Source organism: Chenopodium quinoa, unplaced genomic scaffold (assembly GCF_001683475.1).
Source record: "Chenopodium quinoa cultivar QQ74 unplaced genomic scaffold, ASM168347v1, whole genome shotgun sequence".
Lineage (NCBI taxonomy): Eukaryota > Viridiplantae > Streptophyta > Magnoliopsida > Caryophyllales > Amaranthaceae > Chenopodium > Chenopodium quinoa.
Window position 1 is genome coordinate 21226 of NW_018745068.1, and position 12838 is coordinate 34063.

A 12838-nucleotide genomic window follows, 5' to 3' on the forward strand; every position below is an offset into this window, starting at 1 on the left:
AGGGTTGTGTTGAAGATTTGTTTCCCAAGAGATATTCCTAAAATCCCCAAAACATTGGGTTTGTTTTTCATTTTCTTACAAAAATTTTTATATAAAAATTATAAAAATACAAATTAATTCCCCATATAAGTCGATATAAACATTGGGTTTGTTTCCCAAAGAATTTCCTTGAATAATGATAAAATAAAAATTAATTCCCCATATAAGTCGATTTAAAAATTATTTCCCACAATACCATCCATGTATAGGATCGATTCCTAGATTTGGAATTTGACAGGATAAGACCACTAATAATGTTGGCGGTTCTATATATAAATACGCTAATATGCATAGAACCGCTAATAGTATTAGAGGTTCTATATAGTTGAAGCTACTTCATTTACTTTAGCTTTCGTTTTGGCTAGATTATAATATGGAACCGCTAATGGTATTAGAGATTTTACTTAAATTAAAGAACCGCTAATATCATCAGAGGTTCTATATTAGTTAAAACCGCCAACAATGTTAGTGGTTTTATACTTGTAAAAATCGAACCTTAAAATCGAGCCTGCGCGGACGGTACTGTGAGAGATAGTTTTTAAACCAATGTATATAAGGAATTAGTTTATTTTATTATATTATTTTGGGAAATCACTCTAATATTTTGGATATCGAATATCCGATATATTCGGTTGAAAATTTTTAAATATCATAATCAAACAATTTTCAAATCGAATTCGGATATAGGATATCCCAAATATCGAATATCCGATTTGTGCTCACTCCTACGAATAAATACCAACAATATCAATAATTTCTCTAGTATTTCAGTAAATAAACTTACTCATCCGTTCCAGACATGATTGACCCATATTAAAATAAAATTCTATCACGAAATATGTTGTCAAATAGGTATTAATATAAAGTTTCATAATATAATTTTTTATTTTTTTCTTATATTTTATTAATAACTAAATTTTTTTTATACAAAAACAATATTAATTATATATATTTAAAGTCAAACAAGTGCATTAACATGTATTATACCATAGTACGAATTAATATTTTTCAAAAATTTTAAGTACTTGAACCCGTTTATTTCACCTTATTTTTGTTGAATTGAAATAATTTTGTTAAACTGAAATTAATTTTGCTGAACTAAAATTCTTTTTATTGAATTTCTATTATATTTTTTCTTAAAATTTATTGCTTTTTATTGAACTAACTTATTTTTACAGAACTTACTTTTTTTTTTTACTAAATTTTGATGTATTTATAATATAGATAAATAATGTAAAAGTCAAACCGTTGAGATAAATCTAAAAACAAATAATCCATAGGAAAATTTTGACATTTGCTACCTCTAAAATGACCCTCTTTCACATTTGCTACATGTTTAAATTTTTATTTTATTTTACTACCACCCAAATCCCAAAATTATAGTTATTGCCACCACTTAACAGAATTCGTTAGGGTTCCGTTAAGTGGGGCCCATTATTACTAAAAAAATAAATAAATTATTTCCCAGCCACCTCCCCCTCCCCGTCAGCCACCCTCCCCCTCCCTGTACCGGCTTCCGTCGCCCGTGCCGACGCCTAAACATTCCCCCGATGCCGGCGACCCCACCTCCTTTATTTCCCCCGCCCACACTACCCCGAAACCACCCTAAACGGGTGAAAACAAAACCCTAAAACCCATTTAGGGTGGTTTTAACGAATGGGTTTGGCGCTAGAACGAGGAGAGGGGCTAGTAGTGACGGTGGTTGAGGAGGGAGGAGTGGCTGTATGATGGCAGTAAGGGTGACTGGACGGTGGTTGAGCTCCACTAATGGAAACAATAACGACATAAGGCAACAAGTAGTGATATCTATAATTTTGGGATTTGGGTGATAGTAAAATAAAATAAAAATTTAAACAGGTACCAAATATGAAAGAAGAGGTCATTTCAGTGGTAGCAATGTCAAAATTCCAAATCCATTTTGTTAACAAAAAAAAAAAAAACAATGACACACATGTAACTAGATGGGTATAAATTAGAATCCGCAAAATCTCCAACATCAAAACCCCCTCTTTTTCTCTCTCTTAACATCTTCACTCACTCAGTCGCACGCTCTCCAAACGGCGGGAAAACGGAAGTTTTTTGGCCGAAAATCTCAAATCTTCATCCCTCCAAAACACCCCCAAATCCCCAATTTCAAACCCTAAATTAACATTCTCACTCACTATTTCATCCTCCTTTTCTCTCTCCTCTTCTTCTTCAATGGCGTTTCCTGCGTCGCAAACCTTGATGCAGGAAAATTGCCATGAACAAAATCACGAACAACAGCAGCAGCAGCAGCAGCAGCAGGAACAGTTACCAGATTCGCAGAAATTGGGGTGTGCTGAAGATATCGATAATCATTATGCCGGAACTCCAATCAGGTTTCTTCCTCTTCGCCATGTTTACTCCGCTACTTCGCCTTGTGTTAGTGCTAGTGGTTCTTCCAATGTTGTTTCGAAGAAGGTTCGAGCTCGAAAGCTAACCCTAATTGACGACTGCTTGGGCGATCATATTTGTCATCAGTTAGAGGAAGGGGAGGAGAAGGAGGGGATGAAGGAAGGGGTTAGTAAGGAAGTTAAGGGAGAATTGTTATCGGATTCGTCGCAGGTGATCCGTGTTTATTCTCGCCGGGGAAAGAAGAATTCGTCGTTGCGGCTTTGTGATTCGAAGGTGGAGAAATTGGACGGTGAGGGGGAGGGAATTGTGGTGAAAGAGGAGCCGGTTGAGGATGAGGGTTTTGTTGGGGATGTGTTTGTGGGGTTTCCGAATAAGAAAAGGCGACTCGGGAATTCGGAGCTTGTGAAATTAGGGGTGGATTCGAGTGTTTTGTGTAGGTTGAATGGCCCCAGATTAAGGGAATCGCGGTTTCAGTACAATGTAAATTCTAATAAATCTGCTGTAAAGAAAGGGAAGCAAAATTCTTCGGCTAATCAAAAGAATAACAATGATTCTCGGGCGAAAAAATGGTTCCTGTATGTTGTTTCTTCTCTAATTTGAGGCTTTTGAGATCATAATCTATTTATGTGTTTGTTTATGTTTATGAGGATTTTTACTTTAGTTTGATATGAACTGTATTATGCGCCAGGTTAACTTTTGATGGTGTTGATCCTATGGTATTTATTGGCTTGAAATGCCAGGCAAGTTGATTATTTTATTCCTTGTGTGATTTGATGAATCAGTAGGGTTGAATGAAAATGGAAAAGAATCTTAATTTTGTGCTCAATGTAGGTTTATTGGCCATTGGATGATGTATGGTATAAAGGGTCTGTATCTGGCTATGATGCGGTATCGAAAAAGCACAATGTATGTTCTTTTCACTATTATTTGTTTACTTTTGGTCGAGGTGTTTTTCATATTGGTTGGAGATTTCTGTAATGCATGTATACAAATTTAATTGCAGATTAAGTATGAGGACGGTGATGAAGAAGAGCTGATTTTATCACAAGAACAGATAAAATTTTATATGTCAAGAGAGGAAATGCAGAACAAAAACCTTAAAGGGAAAGAATATACGGCTGACGATGATCCTGATTACAGTCAGTTGATGGGTTTGGCTGCTAGTGTGGATGAGAGTCGAGACCTTGAGCCCGGGGATATAATTTGGGCAAAACTTACAGGTGAGTAAGCTACTAAGATTTATATGAAATGGTATGAGCTAATTGAAAAATAAGGAGCTGTATTGACTTATGTTATGTCCTTCTGGACTTCGTATCTTTGATGGATCTATTTTCAATGACTAAAAGGTAGTACCTTGTGTTGAAGTTAAAGAGAAGAAGCTTGCATTTGAATTGCACTGTCACCATTTTGTATTATGTAGTTGTAAATCATCTCGTGTATACAGTTTTATGCTTACAGTATTATAAAAAACACAAGTTTGCACAGCGTTACGTGAAATAATAAACAACAGCTGCTGCTGACCCTTCATGTGCAAATATGCATTCTTGTTATTCAATTTTTGCAGACTATCTTGTGCTAATTTATCTTCTTTCAGGTCATGCAATGTGGCCTGCTGTCATTAGTGATGAATCACTTGTTCGTGACCGCAAAGGATTGAACAACAGCTCTGGAAAAAGATCAATTCCTGTGCAATTCTTTGGAACTCATGATTTTGCAAGGTTGGCTTTTGCTCTTTTTCTAATGATTACTTCCTCCGTTTCTAAAAAATTGTAACACTTTGACTAATTATGTGAGAGCTTTTTGGGCAAAGTGTTGCAATTTTTTTACACAGAGGAAGTAGAATATAGTTTGCAGGAATTTTTTGTTGTTACTGAGTTAATATGTTCCTAAGAATTTCTTGTTGACAATCAGAATACAGGTGAAACAGATAGTATCCTTTGTAAAAGGACTGCTTTCTTGTTTTCATTTGAAGTGCAAGTCCACACGCTTTCTTCGAAGCTTGAAAGAAGCAAAATCGTAAGTTTTTGCCAGTTCTCTCTCTCTCTCTCTCTCTTATTTCAAAGGTAGTGATTAAATTCTCTTCTTCTCTCTATCTGTTTCTGTACCTTTAGAGACAATATTTTTTCTTAGCAACATAGTTCATCCTCATTAACTGACTATGTCTTGCTAACATGGCCTGATTTTTTTTTTGATACAAATGTATTAGGTTGTTGCATAATTTATGTACGACTACGTTATGCCTATCTGTATTGTAGCTTGATTACTTGGTGTATTGGTGGTAAATCCTGAAATTCAGAAACAATTGGTTTTAAAATAAATACATGACGAGATAAATTTGTCTAAACAAAAAAAAAAAATACATGACAAGAAAAATTTGTCCAAAAGAAAAAGAGAGTTGGTTTTAAAATACATTTCTTGCCAACGTCTACGGTGTTGGATGCACCAAAATCAATTGGTAACTGTTGATTTATATAAGCTAATTAAAATGGTTTGGTTAATTTACCATATAAAATATGTCTGGCTTTGCAATAAATGAGTGACTAGAACTATTAAGGTAACAATTTATCTCTTTTCTGTGTATAGCTAGAAAATGTATATTTGATAATTTAAAATTAAATGTACATAACTTAAAAATGTATGTCAACTTGGTCAATTGGTTAATATTTTGGAGGATGCTACCCAAGACTTGTGACTAAATCCCATTTCTGTGTAATGAACTAATGACTCACTCTACACCATTTTTTTTTAGAAAGTGCTAGAATAACTTAAACCCCAAAATTAATTTAAAGTTGTAATGAGTCTTTATAGGATTAAACATCTAAATATTTTAATGAAATGTTTTTTTTTCTAAAACTAAGTCAATTGGGAAACTGAAATAGTGTATGTGAAGGAAAAAAAAAATCTACAAAAAGAAAAGGTTTGACTAAAAGTACCACACTGAAAGATGGAAATGAGGTAAAGTAGTAAAACGCTGCTAGAAATTTCCCACCAGAGATTCTAGAGATATTATATAATACACGTAGTATTTACAAAGTAGTGGGTTTCTAATTATAAGGGGCAATCTGGCAGAGAATAGTGAAAATGGAGCTAAAAAGGTTGGAGCAACAAACCTTGCATGCTGTCACAGAGCTCATGCATTGAAGTTCGATTCTCTTACCAGCATGGAAACTTAAAGATAAGAAAAATGACTACAGATTAAAATCATATGATTGTTCTTTCTGAAAATTTATAGGGGTACAACTCTATCTTTGTGTATCCCTTGGATCTGCAGTGTATTGTTTTTTTTTTTTCGTTTTTTTTGGTGAGGTGCGTTTTATTGATTTAGAAAGTATTAAGGGACCTTCCTGCAATTTGAGTAATAAGTCAATGTAATTTAAATGTATACATTCTATATGGAAGTTTATGTATCATTCCTTTCTTTTTCAATCCTATTAATTTATTTGGAGTGGGATTTGTGTTTCTGGCATATATAATTATTACTTTTGTAGGTTTGCAAAGCCTATTTTGTTCGTTCCTGGGTAAGGTGGATGATGGGTGGGGTGAGCCCTGGGGAAAACAAACCTTCAGTTTCTCTAGCTATAATAATTTTGTTTTCTCTCGAGTAGTTTTGTAAAATGTTTAATTCTGCTTCATGATCTCATTTGGTGGCTTTATTTTTAGAAGTTTTAATTTCCACAATTGTTATATTTTAACCAAGTTTATACATTATGGGATTAATGTATCTGTGGATATGGCATTCATCTGCTTGGACTGTGTTTGTTGTGCTGCGAAGCTGTCTGTGTCTCTTAGCATAGGTTGTTTCTGGTAGATTCTCGTAGTCTTAAGATTTAGTTAGTTGATTTGAAATTTCATATTCTCCATTCTGTGTTTTAACCTTTGGTTATTTGGTCACTTTTGATGTCAAAATTTTTTGCAATAGTTGCTTTATTTATTTATTTATTTATTTTGTTTGCCTGCATCTGTTGGTTCACTTAGCTATCCTATTCTCGTGGGTGTGCCTTTATGTTAATTATACTCCTGTTTATCTATTTGTTGTTCACTCTCTTAGATATAGACTTACGTTTTTCCAAATTTTCCTAGTCTGGAGAATCACCTATGATGAGAAATCTTCTTTTATGATAATTAAATATTCAGCTGTAATTACATATATTTTCCTTACTGTTATTGGAGATTCACATATAATGAGATGCCAAATTGCATGATATCCATTTGTAGGCCTACTAGGAAATGACTGTAGAAGAAAACTGGTCCTGTGTTAAGATATCGGGAGCATCTTTTCCACTCTATTGCCTTGTCTATTCAATTGGAAACCCTCTATTGAGTTTAGAAGCATTTTAAAAGTTCTAGTGTAGAAGGAAGACATTTGCATCATTGCTTACTATCTCTTGCAGGGAGTGGATGTATTCCTTAAAAGTAATGCAATATCATTACCTTGCTGCTTGCCTATTCTTCATGCCAAATTTCCATGTTCTAATATTAGACCTTTTGTTGTGCTGCATCTGAATCATATGGAAAACCTTCAATGTAATTTTTTTCTTAAAAAAAAAATAAATGATCGCATTTTTGTTTCCTGTATCATTATTTGGAAGCCTTCTTGGGCTGTATAATGTTGCAGTTCTCTCTGTATTCTGCATCTTTATCTAGCTTACTCATTGATTTTCTTGATTCTATTAGGGGTAATACTTACGTTTTGACTGCAATTTTAGATGGTATGAAGTGGGAAACCTGTTTGGTACTATGTGTTACGTTTCAAATTCTGTAAATCATATCTTTTCGGATACTGCCTGATTATATGGAGTTACTCTTGTTGTGTGAGTTAATGTTGTTCACTTGTATTTTATTATATATATATATTTTTTGAATTTCCTCTTTTGAGGTGTAGCTCACGTATGATTTAGCTAAATAAATTTTCTGTCTTAGACTAAACCTAAATTTTATGCTGAAATATACTGGCTTGTGATTGTTCCCTCTGTCTTGTTTAGATCTTCTCATAGCACCAAAGTACCGATACTTAAGATCTCCTTGTCTACTGATGATCCTTTTGCTTCTTATCATTAGTTAGTTTACTTATGTAGTCTTTTGGTCCTAGTTAATGAGACATTTAGTAATCATACTAAGCTTGCAGACATACTGTTCTATCAGGTACTTGAATGTGCAGAAACTTCCTAAAAGCATGTTGAACATGCAACGTGTATCCATGGATGTTCAAACTGTTGATTCAGATGAAGCTTCAATGAAGGATGAGGTAACTACTGATCCTTATAAATTAATTCTGTCGGTTTACTTAGCATCATGTCAGTTGGTTTATTTCTTATTCAAAGCTTTTGAAATGTGGAAATGTTAATCTTAACATTTTTGATGATGAACAGTATCGTATAGTTTAGGTGATATAGTATTAAAATTACACTCTGCAGAAGTTGTACACAGCAAAACAATATGTGAATATCTTGCGTCACACTTATCTTTTATGGTTTTTGTTTAAAAGTTTTTGAAGAAATCAGTTGTATTTAAATGTTTTTTTTTTGGTTTTGTCTTCTTTAATATTTGAATGCAACATTTGAATGGCTTAAGATTAATATATGGTATTGGCAGGTTTTTTCATTTTCAAAAGGGCCAATTAAACTCCCTTCACGTAAACTATTGCCTGAAAGATTCCAGAACATGCCCAGTGGTTATTGGCCTATTCGTATCAATTGGAAAGATCTTGATAGATGCAATGTGTGCCACATGGATGAGGTGAGGAACTAAATCAGTAAATTCTTAATCTATCCTTCCGACTTTATTATCTATCGCAATGTGGTAATATGATGTTCTATTCTATATAGGAGTACGAGAACAACTTGTTCCTGCAGTGTGATAAATGCAGAATGATGGTGAGCATCCATTAGATTATCGCTTATCCCTTTGACCATCTTTATTTCTGGCCTGATACTACTAATATGCATGTAATTTGCACATAGTCATTAGCATATGTCCATTTGCTTGTTCCGTTTAACGGTCTGCCTGGAATATTTAGTTAGATTTAGAAGGTTGTTTGACTCATGGGGATCGAGGTTGAGGGTGGTGTTGATAGGAGCATAGTGGAGATGATTGAGATGGGATATGGGAGGTAGAAATTTTTATGTTTGAAGGGTGGGGGGGGGTGTTGGGGTATAGGTCCCCTGTTACGGGGGTATGTATTACCCTTACAGAATTTTTATATTAATTCCAATCCCAAAAAGCTACATGATATACCCCCAAATTTGTTATATCAATTATTCCTCATTCCAAGCATACCTTGAGGCCTGAACGTCTCTAGTTGTCATGGAAATTCTTTTGAATTGAAAGTTTATGATAGCATGCTTCTTTCTCAGGTTCATGCCAGGTGCTACGGGGAGGAGTCTGTTGATGGTAGACTTTGGTTGTGTAATCTGTGTCGAGTTGGTGCACCTGAATCTACTCCACCTTGTCGTCTCTGCCCTGTTGTAGGTACATATAGCTGCATTGAAGATGGTTAAATAAACACATGACTGTCACATATTAATTTCGTAATTGATACCCTATATAGGTGGAGCTATGAAGCCTACAACTGATGGTCATTGGGCTCATCTAGCTTGTGCTATCTGGATTCCTGGTTCGTTTGTGCATATGTGTCTTGCTCTTTCTGCATTTTTTTTCCTCCTATTTGACCATATTATAACCTTACAGAAACGTGCTTATCTGATATCAAGAAGATGGAGCCCATCGATGGCGTCAGCAGGATTAATAAGGTAGTTAGTGTTACGTATTTGCTTTATAGTATGGATGCCCATGCATGGATGCAATAATGCTTTTCTACTGCTAACTTTCTTTGAGGCCTTTTCCTTTTAGGACCGCTGGAAGCTCATTTGTAGTATTTGTCATATCCCTTATGGAGCTTGCATCCAGGTAAAAGCGGGTTTATGCTGTATTTTTCAAATATTATTGATCATAAACTTTTTTAACATTTCTAAGTAATGAGTAGAATATATTTTATGATGCTGAAAAGGAGTTGGGATTATATTTTATTACTCCCTTATTACTTGTCCATTTTGGGCAATCGCAATTTGCTTGCCCCATTTCCTTTTTAGAAAATTTTTCTCTACTTTTTCTCTTGGGTTAGGTTCCGCACTCAAGCTATTTGTTTTCCTCTTTTTTTCTCACCTGAATGAACTCCTCTGCAAATGGCTATAGGCAAGTAAATTGAGATGGAAGGAGTATTCCTTTTATTTTTTTTTTTGGAAAAAAATACACTATTTGAGAATGTGGGAATTGAGGCAGCTTCAAGACAGCAGGCTAATGTGTTAAGTTGTTATGCGTCTGTAAGGAATCAATAGGTGTGTTTTGGTTTTTTTATTCTTTCTGATTTTGACCTTGGAAACTTATATTTTTTCGCGCAACCTTCAAAACAAGTACGGGTAATATTCTGGTAAAGTATCAGCTACAGCTATTATCTAGTGTGGATCCTGCATTAATTGGATATGTGGAGTGCTGACTGACTTCCCCTAGGAAGCCATTATGCTAACAGGGTAGTGATCACTTATCTGTCATTTGATTTTCTTATGGATTGGTGAAAACTACTAATTAGTAGTAGAAGAACGAGTGGGAGAGATAGGAATAATGGCTCAGTTCAGTGCTATGTTACTCAAACATGGGTATGGGTGTTAGGACAAGAGTATATATCATAGTGTCGGACCAACAAAGCTAGAATTTTACTTTATGGAGACCCTGTCGGCATGCCCTAATCTAAGACACAGGCATAGAGATATGGTGATTGTTTTAAAAATATAAAAATAAAGTGCTGTTGAACTGTAAAAGAAATAGGTGGACGATTCAGGAAATTTACAACAAAGGAAAGCTTTTTGACTGTTGTACTATTCGCAAGGTTGATAGGGAATTGGTGGCAGATGCTCATAACCGGGCTCAGCTAGCAATCCGTCTTGCGTTTACTTTTGAGGATGATTTGTACTCCCTCTGTTTTTTAAAGTGCCCCATTGGGAGTTTTGGCACTATTTATTAGACGTACTTTGACCAATGTTTGTGAAGTATACATAAGAAAAAATAGTCTTATAGTTACTTGTTGGAATTGTCTTAATGAGTAGATTATTAATATTCAATTGTTATAATCTATAGTTATTGATAATTAAAGATATATTAATATTCAATTGTTATAATCTATAGTTATTGATTTTTAAAGATATTGTTGGTCAAATTATTGCATTGGCATGTGGTTCATGTCACTATGAAGCACATATTAAAAAAAACAGAGGGAGTAGTTAGTTTATTTTGTTTGTTTTCCAGAGTCAAAATAAAAAAGTATAAGAAATTCAAAAGCAATTTTCATGACTACATGAGACTTTTTCTCTTGGATAAGGTTACCAATGACTTGAAGAGTTTATTTAAATAAGAAAAGAAAGGGAGAGTGCAGGTGTAAATACTAAATAGTATGAAAACAGGAGAAAAAATTATAACAGTAAAAGTTTCATTTGGGTTTCTAGTCTTTCCACTTTCACAGACTTTATCTCTATTCTACTAGAAAGAGAAAGTTGAACAGACTTATTGTGGAGTTTGCAATAAGCATGTCAGTTCCTATGGTTCACCAAGCGTCATGACTCAAGGGAAGACCATTGGTGTAATTTATCCCTTTATAAAAAGTATAACTATACTCTTATGAATAGTGTGTTTCCAATTATACTTCTAAAATGTTATTTTACTTATTTGCCCCCATTAAAATTTTGAAACCTTTCCCCTCTCTCTTCTGTTGAGCTCTGTCTGGTTCATCTTGTCTCAAGTCTCAATCACATTTCTTCCATTCGTTTTCTCTTTCTCCAATTCCTCCATGGCACACCCTCTCATCTTTCATCATCTAATTCATCTTCTCCTTCTATATGGTCACTTTCTAGCCTAGATTTTTGTTTCTGTAAATCTACAATTAAGTTGGGGTAAATTATGGGGTTTTTTTGATGAGTCGGAGGTAAAAATTATGGTTTCTATAACAGCCTGCAGCCTTTCCAGGTAGCTTTTCTCCCTCTTATTGTTTTAATTTTTCCTGATTTATACAAAAGCGTTAATTTTGAATGGAGAAGCGTCATTGTTGTTCTTTGTTGAAATTAATTGGGATTTTATTTTTAGGGTTTGGGCGAGGGGGCTGTGAAGGTGAGTAGTGGGGTTGGGGCATCGTCAACAATCCCTAACAACATGAAAAAGATGATTACTGGAAATCATTGTGATGATGAGATTTATGCAATGCGTAAGGAATGTTCAATGGATCTTAACCACTCAAACACCCTATTTTCCCTATTGGCTATCTCCTTTAGTCCTGTATATCAGTGTGATGAAGTGATTTATGCAATGCGTCGTCACTACCTCTTTGTTTCTCTGTAAGTGCCCATTTCCCCTTTTTACTCCAATTCCTCTCCCTTATACCCTCCAATTCTTCCATATCATCAGTATTAGTAAGCCAGATGACCAAGAATCACACGCGATATCACTGACAAAATTCTTGAAGTGTCTTTTGAGTGCCCTCATAAACTCTCCACCAAGATTAATTTAAATTTCAGGGAGATGGGAAGAGACAGGCCAATATCAAAACAATAGATTGTTTGCAAAGAAAAGGAAACTATATCCTAATGTTAGCTTACTGAAAGATAAGTAGCCACCAACGTTTCATGAAATGGTAAGAGATTTAAGGTTAGATATCAGGTAAAGTTGAGCTTGAGCACAATTTTCTTATATACTAATATATGGTAATTTTTTTTCTAGCTTTGTTCAATATATCCCATCTGCCAGGACATAGCAAAAAGGTTGGACAACAATACAAATTATGAGGGATTGACAATTGTTTGGCTTGAGTTTGCCTTAGACATCATTTGGTGATTGGAAGAATGGTTGTATACTTAAAGTCTCAAAATATCACCTTAGGGAAAGTGATAGAGATAGTTTTGAGTAGGATCAGTTGTGTATTTAATTTGTGTTTGTGGCTTGATGTATTCCATATATCTTCCAAGGAAGTTTCATTTTTACCTTTGGTATTTCTCACCTTTTAAATGTTGTTTTGAGTAGTTTATGGTATATAGGTACAAGCACTCAATAGTGGTATGAGTACTATATAAAACGCAAATGTTAGTAAAATTTCCTATTCATCAATTGTGGTATGTGTACAATGAGCAATGCATAGCAAACAAGAATCACCATTACAATCTGGCTATATAAATAGTTACAACAAAATACCATGCAAAGGGCCATTAAACATAACGCCAACTACGAAAACTCTTCTAAAAGATCTAGCTGTATCGCGCTCATCGTGCGCGTTGGAACCCCTAGTATTGTAAAAAATCACATTGGTCTGTTTAGATTTTACCATGCGCATTGGAACCCCTAGTATTGTAAAAAATCACATTGGTTTTTTTGGATTTTACCCCCCAAA

At 34.6% G+C, this 12838-nt stretch overlaps 1 protein-coding gene across 3 annotated transcripts in view; it reads left to right on the forward strand.

The window, feature by feature from the left end:
• Positions 1 to 1727: 1727 nt before the first annotated feature.
• The window catches only part of LOC110709440 (histone-lysine N-methyltransferase ATX2-like), a 30921-nt gene continuing 19810 nt past the window's right edge, over positions 1728 to 12838 (forward strand). For 2 of the 3 annotated variants that reach the window (XR_002508939.1, XM_021887656.1), the window contains exons 1-13: positions 2239 to 2990; positions 3104 to 3155; positions 3247 to 3321; positions 3419 to 3635; positions 4010 to 4133; positions 4327 to 4431; positions 7558 to 7660; positions 8008 to 8151; positions 8241 to 8288; positions 8769 to 8883; positions 8963 to 9028; positions 9103 to 9164; positions 9265 to 9321. Coding sequence is in view for 1 of the 3 variants with exons in the window: in XM_021887656.1 (XP_021743348.1) it covers positions 2239 to 2990; positions 3104 to 3155; positions 3247 to 3321; positions 3419 to 3635; positions 4010 to 4133; positions 4327 to 4431; positions 7558 to 7660; positions 8008 to 8151; positions 8241 to 8288; positions 8769 to 8883; positions 8963 to 9028; positions 9103 to 9164; positions 9265 to 9321 (1920 nt within the window). In the remaining 2 variants the exon portion in view is untranslated. Of the gene's footprint in view, positions 2991 to 3103; positions 3156 to 3246; positions 3322 to 3418; positions 3636 to 4009; positions 4134 to 4326; positions 4432 to 7557; positions 7661 to 8007; positions 8152 to 8240; positions 8289 to 8768; positions 8884 to 8962; positions 9029 to 9102; positions 9165 to 9264; positions 9322 to 12838 lie in introns of all 3 variants that reach the window. The other variant, XR_002508940.1, reaches the window with a different exon arrangement.